This window comes from Panthera leo, chromosome A1 (genome assembly GCF_018350215.1).
Source record: "Panthera leo isolate Ple1 chromosome A1, P.leo_Ple1_pat1.1, whole genome shotgun sequence".
NCBI lineage: Eukaryota > Metazoa > Chordata > Mammalia > Carnivora > Felidae > Panthera > Panthera leo.
The window spans coordinates 227,675,669-227,697,237 of NC_056679.1; the positions used below are offsets into that span (position 1 = coordinate 227,675,669).

General features: G+C 40.1%; 1 protein-coding gene across 1 annotated transcript in view; it reads left to right on the forward strand.

Moving 5' to 3' along the window:
- The window catches only part of DNAH5 (dynein axonemal heavy chain 5), a 279,701-nt gene that overhangs the window by 78,627 nt on the left and 179,505 nt on the right, over positions 1–21,569 (forward strand). The window contains exons 10-17 of the mRNA XM_042953052.1: positions 1,051–1,173; positions 1,731–1,946; positions 5,372–5,479; positions 10,779–10,864; positions 11,884–12,205; positions 13,140–13,346; positions 18,236–18,407; positions 20,585–20,730. Of these exons, the coding sequence (XP_042808986.1) occupies positions 1,051–1,173; positions 1,731–1,946; positions 5,372–5,479; positions 10,779–10,864; positions 11,884–12,205; positions 13,140–13,346; positions 18,236–18,407; positions 20,585–20,730 (1,380 nt within the window). The remainder of the gene's footprint in view (positions 1–1,050; positions 1,174–1,730; positions 1,947–5,371; positions 5,480–10,778; positions 10,865–11,883; positions 12,206–13,139; positions 13,347–18,235; positions 18,408–20,584; positions 20,731–21,569) is intronic.

A 21,569-nucleotide genomic window follows, 5' to 3' on the forward strand; every position in this document is an offset into this window, starting at 1 on the left:
GCCCAGGTTCTGTCTGCACGACACCCATCTTGTTCCACACTCTCCTGCAGCCTTTGCACTGCCTGTCCCAGACATCATGCCATTCCATGCATACATAGTCATCTGGTTTTCCTTTTACATTATAAAAAAGTCATAAGAAAATTCTGAAGTTTTTTTTTGCAGTTTGGAGGAATGGATAAAATATTAGTGGTTACGGATGTCAGCTTGACTCTTTTCTCTTCTTCTCCTTTTTGACATTTCTGCTACAGCTCCTGGTGTCATGAAATGATCAGGTGGACAGTCCTTTCCATGGCACTTGGAGACTGTGAGTTACATGTTAGAGCAGCCTACCTAAGGAGACTGGGGGAACTCTCAACAGCTTTCAGACAGGGCAGTGAATTCTCTCCTGGTTGGTCGAGATGTTCATCCTGCATAAACCAGGGGGCCTGAATTGTTGATTGGCCACAGCGCTTCCAACTCTGTGATTTCACAGATGATTTTGACAGTACATGTTAGAATCGAAAAAAGACGAACAAATGGAAGTAGAGAGTAGAAGGGTGGTTGCCAGAGGCTGGGGAGTGTGGGCAACAGGGAGATGCTACAACTCTCAGTTATAAGATGAATAAATTCTGGGGAATCTAACGCACAGCATAGCTACCATAGTTAATAATACTTGTATTGTGTACTCAAAAGTTGGTAAGAGAGCAGATCTGACGTCTTTTCAACACACACACACACACAACACACACACCCACAGGGGTAAACTGTGAGGTGGTACATGTGTTTATCATGGTAATCATTTCACTCTGCATATGAATATAAAGGATCATGTTGTACACCTGAAATATAAATAATTGTTGTTTGTCATTTGTATAAAGGAGCTGGGGCAAAAAAAGAGCTGGGGCAAAAAAAGTGTTAGTGCTGGATCGTGGCTGTGATGGAAAAAAAGAAACCTAGTGTCAAGGTCACAGATTGCACACCCTGAGAGGTAGAGGAGTCAAGGACCCTCCAGTTCAGTTTACGAGTGATGGCTGTTTTATGTACTTAGCACCATTTTATTGGAAATTCCAGGTGACGAATCAGATGATATCTGCATGTAAAGCCTACATTACCAACAACGGAACTGCGTCCATCTGGAGCCAGCCGCAAGATGTTGTTGTGGAAAAGATACTATCTGCAATTAAACTCAAGCAGGTAACGGTCAGCTTAATAACACGTTTAGATAATATTTTATTATTTTTATGTGGTTTTTGCTGATGCATCTTAAATCATGTAGCAGTTATCATTGTTGATTGCTGAGAAGTAATTCTTTTTGTAAAAGAGTAATTCTTTATTGTGAAGAAAATTGAATTTTGATAAATCTGCTCTCAAAGTCTATGCACTTGTTCTGCTGTTTTGGGGCCCTGTGATGTCCTGATGCCACACTCAGTCCCAGAAATGCAAAGATGAGGTAGTTTCTTTAGTTTCTTGAGGATGAATTGGGAGTTAGACACCGAGTTAGGCTAATGCTGACACAGTGGGATCAAGTGGAAAGGCTGTGCCTTTGAGTTGCCTCATGAATAATTAGTAATTTGCTAGATTGGGAGTTAGGAAATGATGACATTGCCAGCTGAAGAATGGGCACACGCAAAGGCATGACACTGACAGGGTTTGAAGTTCCACCCTGAATTTACAGCTTCTTCCACGTGAGAGAATAAGGTTGATAACCTGGGGTATGTTCCCTCTCTAATATTTTGGTTTTTAATTTTAAGGAATACCAGCGCTGCTTTCACAAGACAAAACAAAAGCTTAAACAAGATCCAAATGAGAAACAATTTGAATTTAGTGAGATGTATATTTTTGGAAAATTTGAAACTTTCCACCGACGTCTTGCCAAGATAATAGATATCTTTACAACCTTCAGGACATACTCAGTCCTGCAAGATTCTAAAATTGAGGGGCTGGAAGACATGGTCACTAAATACCAGGTCTGTACTTCATTTTTGTTTAAAGATTTTATTTTTTTTTAAGTAACGTCTATACCCAACGTGGGACTTGAACTCACAACCCCAAGATCAAGAGTTGCACGCTCCACTGACGGAGCCAGCTAGGCGCCCCCGAGGTTCTGTCCTTTAAAACTAAATTTCCTACCTTTTCTGTAACTAAAACTTTAATATCTCGTACAAGTATTTATATTTAGAATGATTCAAATAATCTGTAATGTTAGATGTAAGCTCATGACCCTTGAACAATAAAGAAATTAAATCTATTTGAGAATTGTGTAATGGTGCTAATATGTTCTTCTCAGGTATGTGATTATGAGAATGACTTACCAATAGTCTAAAATTAATCATCATTAGTAAGAGCATTTTCATTAGCACAAGAAAAATGTTTAGATATAACGTATTATTTCATTTATTCGTGCAAGAAATATTTAATGAAACATATACTATGCTTCAGGCACTAACTGACACTGAGTTCTGGGTGCATCTGATTATGGCTGCATTTAATCTTTTTATTTGGACCTATGTTAGCAAAATAAAAGGGACGTATTTTAGCGAAATAAAAGATTTTAATTTAGCCCAACAGTTTCTTTTTTTTTTTAATTTTTTTTTAATGTTTATTTATTTTTGAGACAGAGAGAGACAGAGCATGAACGGGGGAGGGGCAGAGAGAGGGAGACACAGAATCTGAAACAGGCTCCAGGCTGGCAGCACAGAGCCCGACGCGGGGCTTGAACTCACGGGCCGCGAGATCATGACCTGAGCCGAAGTCGGACGCTTAACCGACTGAGCCACCCAGGCGCCCCTAGCCCAACAGTTTCTAATTATTTTGATTTTTAACTGCTTTATCTTGTAAGGGTAGGTGTGTAACTAATCTTAGTTTTTAAAGCAGGCACAGCGATCTAATAATGTTTTGAAGAGTTTTGAAAAACAATTTCCAAACAAAATGGGTTTTGAATTCTTAGTCTTGATATAGTTAAGTTTTTCTTGTTTGGGGACAGTGATATTAAAAGCTAATTTTTTTTTTTTTTTGTACTTGAATTTGAAAAGAATCGTAAAATCTACTGCCACACGTTAGTTTTTGTACTCTAACAGTTTAGTCTAATATAAGGAATCTTTTTCATTTCCTGAGTAGACCAGATTTTAGGAGAGTAAGAGAAAAGACCTTTTTTATATAGCAGGAAACATTTTAGGTGGGTTGGGTGTTATCTGCAGGGTAGATAATCTATATCTGAAACCGACAGTTTTGCAAGACAAAGACCGAATATATTCATTTACTTTTCAGCTTGGAATTTATTTATTTTCTATTCTTAATGAAAAAATAACTTTGGAGCATATGTCAAAGTTTATTTTTGAAGGAGAAGTTGAGCTATACATCTAAATGCAGATAAAGACTGTTCTAACCTGATAAAAATACTGGGAAGAGAAATCTAAAAATCTAACGTGAAATACTGATTAAAATGGATGTACCAGAGGATAGTGAGCTAAAATGTAGATGGTGCATGAAAGCATCTAGTGAGGTTTTTGTGTGTTAGTACCAGTTTAGAAGCTCAAAATGGTGACCATGGAAGTGAAACTGAGGTTCCTTGTGTAGCTGTCAAGGTCCTGTCCACCCCTCCTGTCTCCTCATCTGCTTCTCTTCTCCTTTGATGTTCTCTGGACGCAGGTCATTTCAGTTCAGTCCACCTTGGGGCTTATAGAGCTTTTTTTTCCTGGAAAGTTCTGCCTCTGGACCATCACATGGCTACTCTTTCTTGGCCTGTAGATCTTCATTTAAATGACCCTTTTGGTTAGGTTTTCCTTGATCTCTGTTCTTCTCAAGCACTCAATGTCACATTACTCATTTTTTCACTGTGTGAAATTATCCTGTCCATTTACTTGTGCTTTACATAGATTCTGACCCCGTCCCGCACCGAGGCTGGACGTTCTTTGAGGGCAGGGACATTTGTTTTTTCAGCTCCTTCCTGGGTTTTCAGAGTTCACTAGCCTGTAATAGGTGCACAATAAATACCCGTCAAGTAAATGGTTTACTAGGTTGAGTTGGATTAGTTGGTTGAAGGTCATGATTAATGTTTGTCAGCTTAATACTCTTAAGTGACCATTAAATCCAAACATAGAATTTTCTAAGGACCCCAAATCTTTGTTTCTTTGTTTGTTTGTTTGTTTCTTTCTTGCCACATTAAAATGTAGTAATGCAGCTTTTCAATGCTCATAACATGATGGATGGCACCATATGCATATAGTGTCTCCATAGAGCTAATTTTGTAGTTATACAGCATGAAAGAGTAGGTTGTTTTAGTTAGTAAACTTGATTCAAGGAGTTCTGCATTTTATACACTTGTCTATTGAGAGATGTGAATTGATGTTTAAATGGAAATGACTTTGAAGAGGAGGTGATGGAAGGAGGCCCAACTTTCTTCATAAAAATTATATGCCTGTGTCAACAATGTGGGCACCTGAGTTTGAGAATGGCTTAGTACCTGGTTAAGAACGATCATAGAGCATTATAGCTCATTATTCTGAGCAAACAAACCTTAGGATAATAGTATTCTCAAGGAGACGAGTTGCCTGATTTGTACTTTCATAGTCACAGACTGTAGCTTTGCAGGGTAGGAGGAAGCAGTTAATTCTGGAGATTCTTGAAATGGCAGATTGCGGTTTGATGTTTTATTTAAGACATGTGAGGCTTAGAAGGTAGTTTTTCATCTGTAGATGCTACAACTATTTTCTTCCTAGGTTGGTTGTGTTCTGTTACGGCTATTTATTTTCTGAGAAGACTTAAACTTTTCAGTGAAAAACGTTTTAATAATTCTACTCTGGACTTTTTAAAAAAATTCAGATATCATTAGTAAGAAATTAAAAAGGAATTTTCTTTAATGTTTATACTGATTTTTGAGAGAGAGAGAGAGAGAGAGCGCGCGCGCACAAGCGGGGGAGGGGCAGAGAGAGAGAGAGAGAGAGAGAGAGAGAGAGAGAGAGACAGAATTCAAAGCAGGCTCCAGGCTCTGAGCTCTCAGCACAGAGCCAGACGTGGGGCTCGAACTTACAAGTCATGAGATCATGACCTGAACTGAAGTCAGACGCTCAACTGACTGAGCCACCCAGGCACCCCAGAGAAATTTTTAGAGAAAACACCTCTCCTGCTTTTCAGCTATGGTTTTATTTTATATTTTTCTTCAGGAATATGTAAAACCTCATGAAAATGCTTTCTAAGTGATTTCTCTGAATGCACTTGGCAAGATTCTATTGCCCCTGATAAGCATTAAGCCATGTGAATAATTAAAGAAATAAGGCTCCTTTTAAGTTGATTTTTGAAAGATGATTATACAGGTTCTACATTTAAAGGTCCTATTTAATTGAGTATTGCGAGAATGTTGAGACAATGTCTTATTTCTTTCATAACATTTCAGAGTATTGTTGCCACCATAAAGAAAAAGGAATATAATTTCTTAGACCAGAGGAAAATGGATTTTGACCAGGATTATGAAGAGTTTTGCAAGCAGACTAATGACCTTCATGTAAGTTGTATAATAAAATTCCTGTTGACAGCCGTGTGTTTATTTTTTCCCTTCTGTATGATGCTGTTGCTAATCATTAACCATTCAGAAGGGAGAGGCGGCTTCATCATAGAGGTGACCGATCGCAACCTCGGCCTGCATTTTGTGATTTCACATTAATAATTGAAGGCTCTTTTTCATGGATTAAAGGGTCATAAATATAGCTTTGGATAATGATCTGTAATCATACTTTTTCATGCCTTCCATCTTAGTTCTTAGAAAGTTAACTTTCATCTCCTGTTGAAATGTGGAGTTATTAGAATATAGAAATTTGTTTCTGTTTGTTTGTTACTTTATAGCAATGATTACGACCAACTGTCTGCCAGATTGCAAAGCCAGGGTTGCAGCTGGCTTTAGAAACAGTGGTGCCAGGACCCACTCAGCACCTGGACCCCTCTTGGTCTGCAGCCCACTTCTCTCTTCCTTTCCCCTCCCCTCCCGCCCCCGCACTGACCAGCCATCTTGACTTCCAGCCCATATGGGGGGTCTGGGTCTCTTGGAGCGGGGGGAGCGGGCTGTGAGTGTTATCAGAGAAGAATCAAGGAGGGTGAGGGGGAGATGACCCCATCGGTGTCTACCGAAGTCTCATATTCAGACTTCTTTTCATCCTAGTGAAGTCCAAAGTGTATGCCTTTCTGATTTGAAAAGGAAAATGACCATTCTGTTACTTCTTTTCCAAAAGTTCTGTTTCGAAGTCAATTCGTGCATTTCAAGGAAAAAGAGCTCTGAAGGGTGGGTCCAATGGTAAAAAGGAATCCTAACAAAATGAGCTAATTCCATATGTTGGGTACTGTCCTGAGCACTTTATGGGTGTTAATCATCTGATCATCACAGGGATAACAACTGGGAGAGTCGGGATTAAATCCAGGCATTCGGGCTCTAGCAGTCAAGTTTTTAACTATTACGCTAGAATAAATGTTTCGGTTGATGGGAAGATATAGTGCCTGTGGTAATTTATGCAGTGACCTTGTTTGGGGGCCAGCTAGGCATGAGGCCGGTGGGAAGCGATGGGCAGTGGTGGCGCTGATTCCCTGCTGCAGCTTCCCTTCCCAGTGGTTTCAGATCACACGGCGCTTTAGTAGCTTGTGTGGGGGTGGACAGAAGCGGACGGTGAACACCCTGAGGGCAGGGCTTGCGTTCGTTCCTCTTTGTGTCTCCAGGGCGCCTTACCTAACTGGAGAGAGCGGAAGGAATGTTTGCCAAATTAGTGTGTGGGCAAGGAATTCCTAAGAACTCGATTTACTGCAATTAAACCAGCATCTACTGTGTATCAATTAACAACTATGCTTCGTTGCTGTGGGTTATAAAGGCAGAAGTAAATCAAGTAGATTTGCCCTCCGAGCTCACAGCCAGCGGCAGACGTGTGATATGGTTGAAATATAAGCACATATATGTTAGAATAATGAGTACCTTATTTAAGGAAGGGCAAAGAGTGGCTAAAATGACCAACTCTAAAAATGTAATATTCCGATACCGTGCCCGGAAGTGAGGATTCAAAGATAAAAAGACATATTCTAAAGAAGTCCCAGGGCGACTTACAGGACAGGCCTGGAACACAGGTAGGATTTGATAATTGCGGCGACCCGTGAGGGTAGGACGTGAGCCTAGGAGAATAACCCTGTCTTCTGCTTGGCTGGGACTCGTGGAGCTTCAGAGAGGAGGCTTTGGAGAGGAGGCTGATGCTAGAACAGACATGGGTGGGGGACACCAGAGGAGTGGGGAAACCTTTTCAGGACTGTGCTTACTTTATATAATACCAAGAATATAATTTTATAAATGCCCTACAGGCTGGCTTTAAAGCATTAGTTGTAGATTACTAGTGCCCATTCCCATAATTTTTTTTTAATTCAACACTATTGTTTATCTCATCTTACACCTCAGACCCACGTGGTCTACTTGTTTCTTTGGTTGAATGACCAATTTTTCCTTTGACTTCTTTGTCTCTTTCTATTGTTTTAAAAGATTTATTTATTTATTATTTATTTTTATAATTGCTCGTGTATTTGCCTTTATTGAGATCTTTATTTCTCCATATGGTTTCAAGGTACATATATTTTTTTAACATGCCAAGATTAAGATTTTTAAAAAATATATAATTTATTGTCAAGTTAGCTAACATACAGTATATACAGTGTGTTCTTGGCTTCGGGAATAGATTCCTATGATTCATCACTTACGACACCCAGTGCTCATCCCAACAAGTTCCCTCCTCAGTGCCCATCACCCATTTCCACTCCCCGCCCCCACCATCAACCCTCAGTTTGTTCTCTTATGGTTTGCCAAGATTTTTATTTTTAAGTAATCTCTACACCCAATGTGGGGCTCGAACTCACAGCTCTGAGATCAAGAGTCACATGCTCTACTGACTAAGCCAGCCAGGTGCCCCTCCATTCTCTTTTTCTTAACCAGCCCCTTTCTTCTTAATTTATTATTATTATTTTTTAATTTTAATTTTTTTATTTGAGAGAGAGAGAGAGAGAGAGAGAGAGAATGTGAGCAGGGGAGAGGGGCAGAGGGGGAGAGAGAGAATCCCAAGCAGACTCCATGCTCAGTGTGGAGCCTGATGAGGGGCTTGATCCCATGATCCTGGGATCATGACTGGAGCCAAAATCAAGAGTCAGACACTCAACTGACTGAAGCACTCAGGAGACCCTGCCTTTCTCCTTTAAATTACTCACCCACTCTCACTGAATTCAGCTCTTGTCTCTATAAAATCAGGATGAAAATACTGACTTTCCTACAGCTCTGGTTAGAGTCGGGGACAGAGGTGATGAGCCTTGGAGATAAGAGATAGAGGGGACCAGTAACTGGTGTCTCCAAGATAAAGACTGGAGGGCATGGGTGGTGGTGGTGGTGGGGGGGGGTGGCAGTACATGAGTGATTTTGATCAGGGTTGTGTCCAGGGGATCAGAGCCTGGAATCCTGGGTTCATGCTGGTGCTAACAGGTCAGAGAGCGAATGCCTTGGAACCAGGTGAGCCATTAGAAGTCTGGCAGGCAGAGCCTAGCAGGCAGAGGAAGGCAGTATTTAGCAAAGGACCAGCTGTTGAGATGTCAAGCTGAGGCAAGAGAAGACTGAGAAGGACCTGAGAGCCCAGAACTTGTAAGAGGACTAGTATGAAGATTCCATGGCCAGATTCCATAAGACTCACAGAATGGGCCTAAGGAAGAGAGAAAAGAAGACTAATTCAAGGTCTTAAATATTCATAAAGAGCTTAGCATAGGCCTTTGTGAAGCCACAGGGTAGGAAAGCAAGGAAAACCAGGTGCAAATGTTAGGGCTCAGTAAAGCTGCTGTCTGTAGTTCTAGGGAGGTAATGGAGGCATTGCAAATATTCTGGTTGTACATGGTTTATACACAGTTGTTTTTTTTTTTTTTTTTTTTTTTTTTTTTTAATGTAGTGACAACATTTGAATGTTTATTTAGTTAGGCTAACTGTACTATTTAGTGCAGGACAATTTCTCAATCCTAAGATGTGGTTTTTGCAGAAGAAATAGCGCCATTTAATATACATGTAGTATATAACATATGTAAAATGGTATATGTGTGTGTGTATATATATGTATATATGTATGTATATATATATATGTATATATGTATGTGTGTGTATATATATACACACACATATATATATATAATTTTAGTAGGAGTAGTGAGAAGTATTGAGAGCAAGAATGTATTGTGATAGGTGTAGTGATCCTTCAGCTTTGGGACTTTGCTGAATGGGGTAGGGAGCCCCCCCAGGTAGCAATGTTTCTTTAAGTGTTCAGTGTTTCCAGTGGTGTCCTGGATATTTCCATCTGGTCTTGCCAAATGATTTGTGTACAGTCAAGCTCATCTTGGTACTAATTCTCAGTGCATATGCAACTGGCTTCCCAGTTTTGTGTAAGTTAATGATCCCTTTAGAATTGTAGAGGCTCAAAATTTTCGTCTGGTAAAATTGAGAAGAATTGGTTGCACCTTTACCTTGAAGCATGAGATAGAAAATAATGAAATATTTTTTTTGTCTTTAATGAACTCAATTTAGATTGTAATGACAACTGTACTAAATCTTAGAATGACCAAGAATAAATCATGTGCTTCATTTTTTGATGCGATTTTTTTTTTTTTTTTTACATAAAATTGTACGATAGTGTAAGATATGTGAGGTTCTCAGGGCAACTCATCATGAAAATCATTTTGGAAAATCGATCTGAGGGCTTAATGAAAGAGGTATTTCTTCAAAGTTTGGTATTTAAGTCATTCCTTTTGAAATTCTTAGGAATTACTTACTAATCTCTTTTTCCGTAGTGGTTTTATGTTCCTGGGCTCTGGAAGTGTTTCTACAGAGTAGTTTGGCATTTCTTCTGCTGGGGCCCCAGTGGGTTCGCTATTGCAGACTAGCTGTTATATTAATTTCTTGGGTTAGACACTGCCCCTCCCCCACCCCATCTCATGTGTAGTTTAAACTCAGACGCCTCTTTTAGGTGTGGTGCAGACATAGGATTTCATTTGCTCTAGGGCAGGGATCAGCAAACTATGCCCAAGGGCCAAACCCTCCCTGCATCTTTGCTTATGGATTGTCTATGGCTGCCTCTGCACATGGTGATAGGTGAGTAGTTGTGAAAGAGACCTATGCCCCACAAAGCTGAAAAAAGTTACTGTCTGGCCCTTTACAGAGGAGGTGCGGGATCCTGATTCAGGGGGCCTGGTTCATCCATTCATGACTCTGGGCAGATGGCAAGCCCCCATGCTGCTTTCCCTACCTTGTGGACAGAATTATTGCTGCATTTCAAGGGCTGTGGCTTTCTACAGCGATCTGTTGAGAGTGTTAGGACCCCACAGCTTCTCTACCCACATTGAGATAAAACCCCACTTCCTGCTCCCCAGGCCCTGTATCTGACCCAAGCCGATGGAGCCTGACTTCGTGCCAGCTCCTGTGATTGCCCTGGCTTTCAAGACCCTCTTTGTTATGGCTTCTGGGCATTTATCTTTCAAGCTCAGGGGAGGACTAAATTTTCTGTTATGCTTTTTCCTATATTATATGTGCTCGTAGAGAATGGGGAACTCTTCTGTCTTGTTGCTAAACAGGACTTTTTAAAATCAATAATATTATAATAACTTATGGTACAGCCGATGGGCCACACCTATGTGGTGAGTGCTGGTTCAATCAACATGTTGTACATCTGAAACTAAAGAATGTGTACTCTAAAAAAATTAAAGGAAAGAGGACTTTTCCAATGAGAATTCACTGTTTACAATCAGACTTTACTCTATTTCAGAACGACTTGCAGAAGTTCATGGATGTTACATTTGAAAAGATTCAGAACACAAATCAAGCTCTAAGTATGTTAAAGAAATTTGAAAGGTAAAAATTTGAAACAGATTCTATTCTGTCTTCTAAAACTGGGGCCATATGAACACAGTTTAGCTTATTTTGTTATTATTAATTAAAATCCTTTCTCGACAGTCTGCATAACAAGGTCAGAGTTTTTAAGTTCTTCAGATGTTAAGAGTTTGTTTTATTTCCTGTTAGCTTTGAACTACCATGAGATTGTCTATCATAATATTACTTAATGTTTAAGTAATTAAAAAAAATTCTTACCAGGTTAATGGTTTTGCTTAGATTTTAAGGATTTATACTATTTTTTTTTTTTTTTAAGTAAACTCTATGCCCAATGTGGGGCTTGAACTCGTGACCCTGAGATCAAGAGTCACATGCTCTACTGAGCCAGTCAGGCATCCCAATACTATTATTTAAAGCCACTTTATTGAGATAATGGATGGATTGATACTATTCTGATTTTTTAAATATGCCAACCAAATATCTCATTTTTTTCCATTACTGTATGTTTTTAAAAAAATGTTTATTTATTTATTTTGAGAGAGAGAGAGAGAAAAAAAAAAAGAGTGAGCGGGGGAGGGGCAGAGAGAGAGGGAGATAGAGAATCCCAAGCAGGCTCTGCAGTATCATTACAGAGCCTGATGTGGGACTCGATCCCATGACCCTGGGATCATGGCCTGAGCTAAAATCAAGAGTCAGATGCTCAACTGACTGAGTCAGCTAGGGACCCCTCCATTGCCATAGGTTTTAAAATGAACCTTTTTTTTTTTTAAAGTTTATTTATTTATTTTGAGGGAGAGAGACAGAGTGCGCAAGTGGGGGAAGGGCCGAGAGAGCAAGAATCCCAAGCAGGCTCTGCACTGTCAATGCAGAGCCTGATGTGGGGGGTCAAACTCGTGAACCATGAGATCATGACCTGAGCTGAGATCCAGAGACGCTCAGCTGACTGAGCCACCCAGGTGCCCCTAAAATAAATCTTAATAAAGGAGATTGCTAGGTATCTTCCCATTCATTCAAACCATTCACTTTTTGGTTTTTTTCAGGTTGAATATACCTAATCTTGGTATCGATGACAAATATCAGCGTATTCTTGAAAACTATGGGGCTGACGTCGATATGATCTCCAAGCTGTATACGAAGCAGAAATGCGATCCTCCTTTGGGTCGAGATCAGCCTCCCATTGCTGGGAAGATTTTGTGGGCCCGACAGCTCTTCCAGAGGATTCAGCAACCAATGCAGCTTTTCCAGGAGCACCCGGCTGTGCTACAGACAGCTGAAGCCAAGCCTGTGATTCGCTGTTACAACAGGGTGGCCAAAGTCCTCCTGGAGTTTGAAGTTCTCTACCACAGGGCATGGCTTCAGCAAGTGAGTCTCTACATGTGTGCCCTTCAAAGACGTCTTCATTGCCAGGTCAAGAGGAAACCCTCTGCTAGCATTTTATTCCTGTAGAAAGTTGGATTTGTGGGTATTTCATAAGACAGGTTTGGTTGAATGTAGGTAATCAAAGAGTATAATCTGTCCATGAAGAAAAATAATGATTGATTTTGAAAAAAATTATAAGGCAGGTAACAGAAGCTCATTTTTATTTAATTTACAAACTCCTAAGAGAGAAAGAAGATCCTGTTTATTGGTTCTTTTACCTAGTCGATTAGGATTTCTGACTTTTTTCGAATCCATTAACTTCCTTGATGTGTCGCTAAACATTAGTATGTCTCTGTAAAGCGAAATCTTAAATTTTCTTTGGTTATCCTAGGTTCATCAAATTGTATTTCATACCCTACCCACTCTTGTATGTCTTTGCAGATTGACGGGAAGTATCTCAGGATGAAATTCAGCCTTACAGGCCCCCTAAAATGATAGCCCATTTTCCTGGTTTAGCTCTTGGTGCCTGAGCCAATAACAGAGAGGTCTCCATGGTGGTATTCATAGTTTCTCTAGATAACTAAAACCGAATTTAGTGGGTTGAATAAAACTTTTATTAGGAAGAATAATGAGTTGGGCACGACGGTATCGGGGAGCTAAACAGGTTTTGAGAAGCCTCTGCAGTGTCCACTTACCTGTTGGGTGTGAGAGGGTCATGACCCAGGCATTTTGTCAGATTGACTGCACAGCATCACTACCAAGAGCTCGAAGGCACTTTTCTGAAAGTGACCTTGGAAGAAGAGTGTCGTCTTTGGTTTGAGCAGCTCAAATCCAAGGAAGAACACTTACTGGTCATCATTCCCAGAAATGACTGAGCTAGACCCCCTGTCGAGGCGCTGAACTTTCTAATAGTAAAAATGTTGATCTCTTGACACAGATTGAAGAAATTCACATAGGACTTGAGGCATCTTTATTGGTGAAGGCTCCAGGCACGGGGGAATTGTTTGTAAACTTTGACCCGCAGATATTAACCTTATTTAGAGAGACAGAGTGCATGTCACAGATGGGTCTGGAAGTGTCACCATTGGCGGCTGCCCTGTTCCAGAAACGGGATGTATACAAAAAGAACTTCAGTAACATGAAGGTACGGTACTTTAATTTTTTCCTGTTTCTGTCTAGGCGCAGTTTGCATTAAAAAAAAAAAAAAATCTGGTGGTATGTCACTATTGAGGGATAGCAAGTGCTCAGGATGACTGAGGTGGAGATTGAGAAGGAATGTGACTGTAGGGAAGGTGGAGGCCAGCTCATCACCGATCATGTAAACCCAGGTTATAAGTCTGAAGGCACCAGGAAGACATTGCAAGAATTCAAGTGGGAGCGAAAGGCATGATAGTTTTTACGATAAAACTATCGTCAAAACTAACTACAGGAGGAAATCAATAATGTCCGTCTGAAGTAGAAGATGATTTTGAGAGATCTAAGTGGAAGTATTATCCATGCAGATAGATATGTAAGTCTGGAGTAGAGTGGAGGAGTCAAAGTGGAAGGCATAGTTTTGAGAGTTTTATTTTTATTAAATTTATTTTTAAATTTATTTTTTTATTTTTGAGAATTTTAAGAATATAGTTGGCATTTAGGGGCACCTGGCTGGCTCAGTGGGAAGAGCACGCAACTCTTGATCTTGGGGTCATGAGTTCAAGCCCCACATTTGGTGTAGAGATTAATAAAAAAAATAGATAAACTTAAAATATAGTTGGTATTCAATGTTATTGTCTTGGATGAGATCTCCAAGGAAGAGAATGTAGATAAAGTGGAGTAGAAGGCTACGGGTTGCCCCAATGTTAATGGGTCTGACAGAAGAGGACAAGTGTGCAACATGAGTAACTGGTAAGAGCAGATATTTCGGTAGGTTGGAGGACCACCTCAGATGTTGCAGAGTTATCGTGCTGAATATTTAACAGAGCTCGCAGGTTCCCACAGTTATGCTGAGAGCTTGTTTTCTTCTTCTGTTCCTTGGAGTGTAGTTCAAACAGGAAAGAAATGAGCCCACATAGACTAATAGTTATGAGAATGGATTCTAAAACCAGTTTGATCTGGATACAAATCATTATCTTTGGGCAAATTGTTTTTACCCTTTGAAGCCTCAGTTTGTTATCTATAAAATGAATAATATCTCATGGGGTTAAAGGATTAAGGTGAGAGGTAGAAGGTCTGCTGATTTGCTTTCCAGGTAGAATAAGTGATGGGCATTGAAAATAGATAAGCCATGGATAATTGATTGAGGAAATGTATAAGTAGCTGCTAATAGAACCATCCAACATAGGCTTTTTCAAAGTGGTTTTCATGGAAATTGAAAGGATATAGAGAAATTGCAGAAAAGTATTGTATGAAGAAAGGATGATGTGGTCCATTTGGGAAATGTTGGGTTTAACAAAATTCACAAAGTCCGTTGGGTTTCTTACTTCTTTCTTGTAGTTTTTGCAGAATTATTAATTTTAATTGTGACTTTCCAAGAAGGGGGATCATGTATACAGTGGTTTCCAAGCTTATTCATCCAGGGACCACTTTTCCTTATGGAATCTCTTAGGGCTAGTAGTTCAGGGAAAACATTTGGGTAAACGTTGATCTAATGACAAACTAATATCAACATGCACATTACAAATATGATCTTAAAAACAATTGTATTTAAGAAGTACATTAAATTTACTTTCTTATAATTAATTATTATTAATACTAACATTATGAAAAAAGGTAGGCTGCAAGTACTTTTAGTCTTATTTAAAATGGTAATGTATGGGGCACCTGGGTGGCTTACTCAGTTAAGTGTCCGACTTCGGCTCAGGTCATGATCTTACGGACTGGTCCGTGAGTTCAAGCTACACATTGGGGTCTGTGCTGACAGCTCAGAGCCTGGAGCCTGCCTCAAGTTCTGTGTCTCCCTCTCTCTCTGTCCCTCCCCTGCACTCTGTCTCTTTCTCTCTCAAAAATAAAAGATAAACATTAAACAAATTTTATCAAATGGTAATATATGAACAGAATACTGACACAGTTCAATATTATACAACAGGTAAATTTCATTGTAGGACAGAATCCATGAGTTTGTAATCACAAGCACTCCTTCTGATAACAACTAATTAATAAATTAGGGAAATATTGATGGATCACCTCCTATATGCCAGGTACTCTTTCATGTGCATTGGACAAAGCAGACAAAATTCTTGAAGAGAATTTTCTATAGAAACTCTTGTCCTTATATTCTAGTTGGGTAAGACTGAAAATAATCAATGAACATTCTAAATAGATAAATTACATAGTTTATTAGAGCGTGATAGGCACTATGGGAAAAAATGGAGCAGGACACAGGATAAAATGTTTGGGTGGTTTTTGGTGATGGTTTACAATATTAAGTAGGTATGCAGGACAGGCCGCATTGAGAAGATGGCATTCGAGTAATTATATGAAGGGAATACAAAGGGCCTGAGGCTAGGGACCAGCAAGATGACAGTAGGGCAAGAGTAGGGAAGGGATGAGAAGAATGATTAGAGATGAGATCAAAGAAGTAATGGGGACCAGACTGGGTAGATCTTTGTAGACCAACATAAGAACTTGTATTCCTGAATGAGATGGGAAGGCATGTGGCTATGTAAGCAGAGGTATTACCCAGGCTGATTTACATTTTGAAAGGGTCATTCTTGCTGCTAAATTGGGCACAGACTGTACGGGGCATTAGTGGAAGCAGGGAGACAACGGTAGACCGTTACAGTAATTTAGAGGAGAGTCATCGATAGTGGTAGCACTGCATATGGTAAACAGGTCAGATATAGGATCTCTTGAATGTGGAACAAACAAGACATCCTGATGGATTGCCTGTGGGTGGGAGAGACAGACAGAAGCCACCGTCAGCTGAGATGGAGAATGCTGTGGGCAGAGAAGGTTTTGGGGAAGAACAAACTTTCAGTTTTGGACATGTTACTTTGAAATGTCTTTTATATATTCAATTGGAGATATTGAATAGGCTTAGGCCTTGTTTGATTCTGGATTTGAGGAGTGAGATCTGGGCTGAGATGCGAATTTAGTTGTCTTTGGCATACAGATGATACCTAAAGCCATGACATTTGGTGGGATCAACGCTGGTTCCTGACTCCTTATATGCTTTGGGTCTTACATCAAGACTTGGCGTGGGGCTCCTGGGTGGCTTAGTTGGTTACGTGTCTGACTCTTGGTTTCCGCCCAGGTCACAGTCTCATGGTTTTGTGAGTTCGAGCCCTGCATCAGGCTCTGCGCTGAGCGTGGAGCCTGCTTGGGATTCTGTCTCCTCCCTCTTTCTCCGCCCTCCCCCTCTTACACTGTCTCTGTCTCTCTCAAAAATATATAGATACCTTAAAAAAAAAAAAAAAAAAAGATTTGGCTTATGATTCCAGCAATGGGCTGAGGCAGATTTCTTTTCTTTTTTCTTTTTTAGAATTTACATCCAAGTTAGTTAGCATATGGTGCAATCATGATTTCAGAAGTAGAAGCCAGTGACTCATCCCCTACATATAACTTCAAGTGCTCATTCCACACTTGATCTTAGCCAAAAGGCCGAGAAGCGATCAAGTGCTCATTCCAACAAGTGTCTTCTTAATGCCCCTTAACTTACCCATTTAGCCCATCCCCCCCACCCACAACCCCTCCAGCAACCCTCAGTTTGTTCTCTATATTTAGGAGTCTCTTATGGTTTGTCCCCTTCCCTGTTTTTATATTATTTTTGCCTCCCTTCCCTTATGTTGATCTGTTTTGTATCTTAAATTTCACATGAGGGAAGTCGTATGATATTTGTCTTTCTCTGATTGACTAATTTCGCTTAGCATAATTCACTCTAGTTCCATCCATGGCAAGATTTCACTCTTTTTGGTTGCCAAGTAATATTCCATTGTGTATATATACCACATCTTCTTTATCCATTCATCTGTCAATAGACATTCGGGCTCTTTCTATACTTCCACTATTGTTGATAATGCTGCTATAAACATTGGGGTGCCTCTGCCCCTTCGAAACAGCACACCTGTATCCTTTGGATAAATACCTAGTAGTGCAATTCGTGGGTCGTAGGGTAGTTCTATTTTTAACTTTTTGAGGAACCTTCATACTGTTTTCCAGAGTGGCTGTACCAGTTTGCATTCCCCCCAGCAGTGCAAAAGAGATCCTCTTTCCACATCCTCATTGACATCTATTGTTACCTGAGTTGTTAATTAAGCCATTCTGATTGGTGTGAGGTGGTATCTCATTGTGGTTTTGATTTGTATTTCCCTGATGATGAGTGATGTGGAGCATTTTTTCATGTGTCTGTTAGCCATCTGGATGCCTTCTTTGGAAAAGTGTCTCTTCATGTCTTTTGCCCATTTCTTCACTGGATTATTTGTTTTTTGGGTGTTCAGTTTGATAAGTTCTTTATAGCTTTTGGATACTAACTCTTTATCCGATACGTCATTTGCAAATATCTTTTCCCATCCTGTTGTTTGCCTTTTAGTTTTGCTGATTGTTTCCTTCACTGTGCAGAAACTTTTTACTTTGATGAGGTCCCAATGGTTCATTTTTGCTTTTGTTTCCTTTGGGCTGAGGCAGATTTCTGGTGACCCCAGCATTTTGGGTGATGAGTATGGTCCACAGGAATTGCCCAGAGGAGCAGGAAGTGGGTGGTGCCAGCATACAAAGTTGAATGAATGAGCTTAGCGATGCACAGACTAAGTCACTGGTAACCTGGTCTAGAAAGTCACTTGACCTTAGAACTTTTCTCCCCTTTTTGGGCAGGGGAAGGGGTGAGAAACTCCTACTCTTAATTTCTCTCAGCTGTATTTCATTGGATTAGGAATTTGTATTTAGGGAGAGATTTTGCCTCTCCCATTCTTGTGTTGTTTTGGCCACTCTACCTGCCAGGCTACTGTTGGAGCCCTACAGCTGGACTTTAACTAAAAGCCATCCTTTTGGATAAGAAAAAAATGAGATAGTAGAAGTGTGATATTCATTGATCATTTGACCTCCATTTCATTGCAGATGATGCTGGCCGAATACCAGAGAGTGAAGTCAAAAATGCCTCCCATCATAGAGCAACTGATGGTCCCTCATTTGGCTAAAGTGGATGAAGCTCTCCAGCCTGGCTTGGCTGCACTGACCTGGACATCACTGAACATTGAGACGTACTTAAAAAACACTTTTGCGAAGATCAGTAAGTCTGTCTGAATAGTTATTATTTCTCATTTTTGAAAGGCTGCGTTCTTAACGTCTATTGTATAATTTCTTCTAGATACTGGGGTATAAATAATGAAGTGAGACCGTTATTCTTAAGCTGTTCCTTAGGGAATTTTACCAAAATACATGAACTCATTAATTTCCTGGAAATTCACTATTTAATTTTATCTCCCAGAGATTAACTGCATTTAAAAATCATACTTACTATTGGACATTCGACTTTCAATAAGATGGTCAATTTAAAGTTGGAAAACTGTGATCCAGAGATGCTGGGTGACTGCTAATGTGATATAGATGTAAGCAGTAAGGGTGAGTTTAGAACCCAGTTTCCTTGCCTCCAAAACAATATTCTTTCCAAAATACAGCTCCCTGGGAACTAAAACAGGAGGAAATAGGCTAACATTCTAGAAGGAGATATTTAATAAAAGGTATAAAAACTTCATAATAAGAGTTATCACAACCAAATTAGAACAGGCTCTACCAAGCTATACTTTAGTACTATTCTCCCTAGAGAATATTAGGATTAGAATGTTTGCATTTGGATGTCTTATTATTATGTTACCTGGGACAGGAGCTAGCTTCTAAAGAAGCTCTCCTTAGTTCTCATATTCTGTTTTCTTTTTGCGATTTACATGAAGGATCTGAGATGGATGTCAGAAGTCCAAGATGACTCTTAGGGAGTTAAAAATCAAGGTATCAGCACAGATAGTTCCTTCTGGAGGCTTTGGGGGAGAGAATCCTTTCCAGTTTCCAGAGGTCACCTACATCCTTTGGCTCATGGTCACTCCATCTTCAAAGCCAGTAACATAGTATTCTTAAATCTCCTTCTCTCTGTTTCTCTGTTTCCATGGACTTTGACTCTCCTTCTTTCCTCTTATAAGGACTCTTATGGCTACACTGCTCCCACCTAGTGTAGATAATTCCCACCTAGATAATTTAGGACAGTTTCTACATCTCAAGATACTTAACTTGATCACATCTGCAAAGTCCCCTTTGCCATATCAGGTAGCATCTGAAGGGGATTAGGATGTGGACATCTTGGGGGATGGGGTGGCTCACAGATGTCCTCGAAGAAGCTTTATAGAATCAGATACAGTAAAGAATTTTATTGAGCATTCATGCTTACCTAAAAGTGTTGGCTCTCTTCTAGTTGGAAATAAGCTTACCAGGCAAAACTTTTTGGTATCTTGATATTAACTTAGAAATGGTTGAAAACTTTTAAGGCCTTATTCTATAGGAAGTAAAGGTATTTATTTAAGGGAACATTTTACATCTTTGATACATCATGAGTATATGACATGGACTTGCCTGTATTCAATTTTAACTTCATTTCCTAGATGAAAACCGTATCAGAAGAAAAGAGAATTTACTCTGTGGTATCCGTTGAAAACCATATTATCCCTTAGATAGAGCTTTATTAACCATCATTCCTACTTTTGATGTAAAAGTGTTAATTTCCTCTGGAATTGACCTTTCTGTCTATGGAACTTAGTGTTCAATATTACTTCAGCACAACTTAAAAAAAATGTACCTTATGATACTAACAGTAAAAGAAAAACCGAGGGAATTGTTTCACTTCAGTAATATCTGTTGGGGCGCCTGGCTGGCTCAGTTGGTGGAGCATGTGACTCTTGATCCCGGGGTTGTGAGTTCAAGCTCCATGTTGGGTGTAGAGATTACTTAAAAACAAAATCTTAACAGAGAATTATCTGTTGAATACCTCCTGAGGAATAGGTGCAGAGCTGTGTTGAACAAGCAAGGATGACAAGGAGGAATTCTAGAAGAAGAAGAGATACATGAGTAGATGAGTAGGCAATATGGCGCACGTACAGCTAGAAGGACGCTCAGGGGTCAGTGCCAGCGCAGGAGGAGGGGGCAATTCGAATATGTGCAGAGTCACAGGAAGCCTCCTGAGGGAGATGCATTCAAGCCAGTCCTTGAAGTCTTGAGTCAGAGAGAGGCAGGTCGAGAGAGCCAGAGCCGGGAAACCAGTTCGAGGAAGGACAGTGTGAGAAAACCAAGAGAGACACAGCGGTCCCCAGTGACCGTAATCCTGATTTCACCACGGCGGTTTGGCCGTGTACATTTTTTTTTTTTTTTTTTGAAAAAAGAAAAGTGCTTCATCCTTTGTATTCACTTTTATTTTTTCCAAAGAGGACCTGGAATTGCTGCTTGACAGAGTCAACGATCTGATGGAGTTTCGCATTGATGCCATTCTGGAAGAAATGAGCAGCACGCCGCTTTGCCGGCTTCCCCAGGAGGAGCCACTTACCTGCGCCGAGTTCCTCCAGATGACAAAGGTTATTAGGAGATTGATGTTTTTATTAAAATTTTTAAAATAAAGGGCATGTTTCGAAGCATAAATTACATATTTTTCTTCTGTCTGTAACTGGTCTGTGATAGGTGTGATCAAACGCAGAGCTTTCTGGCAGTAATTTGAAAACGAAGAGGAACGTATCTAAGGAGTCACTTAGACACGAAGAGCAGATCATTTCTTTTCAGACCAGTAGGAGGGGAAATTGCCATGGGACGCACTTCTCGTTTTTTTCCATATTTTTTGAAAAATAGAGCTATTTTGTTGAAGAGCTTCCAGTATGCTAGTGCTAATTAATAAGGCGATTGTTTTAAGTAGCTTCAGGACAGAATTTCTTCCTTAAACATTTCTGTGGAGCACTGCTCCCCAAACAGGTGTCCGATGGCACACAGTTCCAGAGTCACTGCCCGGAAACCGGGAAAGCTGGGTCTGGGTGGAGATTGCTCAGGGTAAGGACCCTTCCCCCAGTTACCCTGGCAGCTTCTTCACTCATTAACGTATTCAAATAACAGCTTTCAGAAGATCTCCTGGGAGAGCCTTTGTAACTTGCTTTGACCCATTATTTCTTACACTTTTTTTTTTTTTTTCCAAATGGAACACTTTCTTCCTTATACCAGGATTAAGATCCTGCAAACGGTGTTCCATGAATTGGCCCTTTGGAAATGTCACTTTGGCATCACTGCAGTGTTCTCGATGGGCATCCTGATGATAAGAATTCATCAGTGATGATTTTGATATGGTGTGTCAGGAGTCCGCAAGACCACCCCCACTAGAAGGATGATTTATAAGAATGGCCGATTAAGGGATGTCTGAACGGCTCAGTTG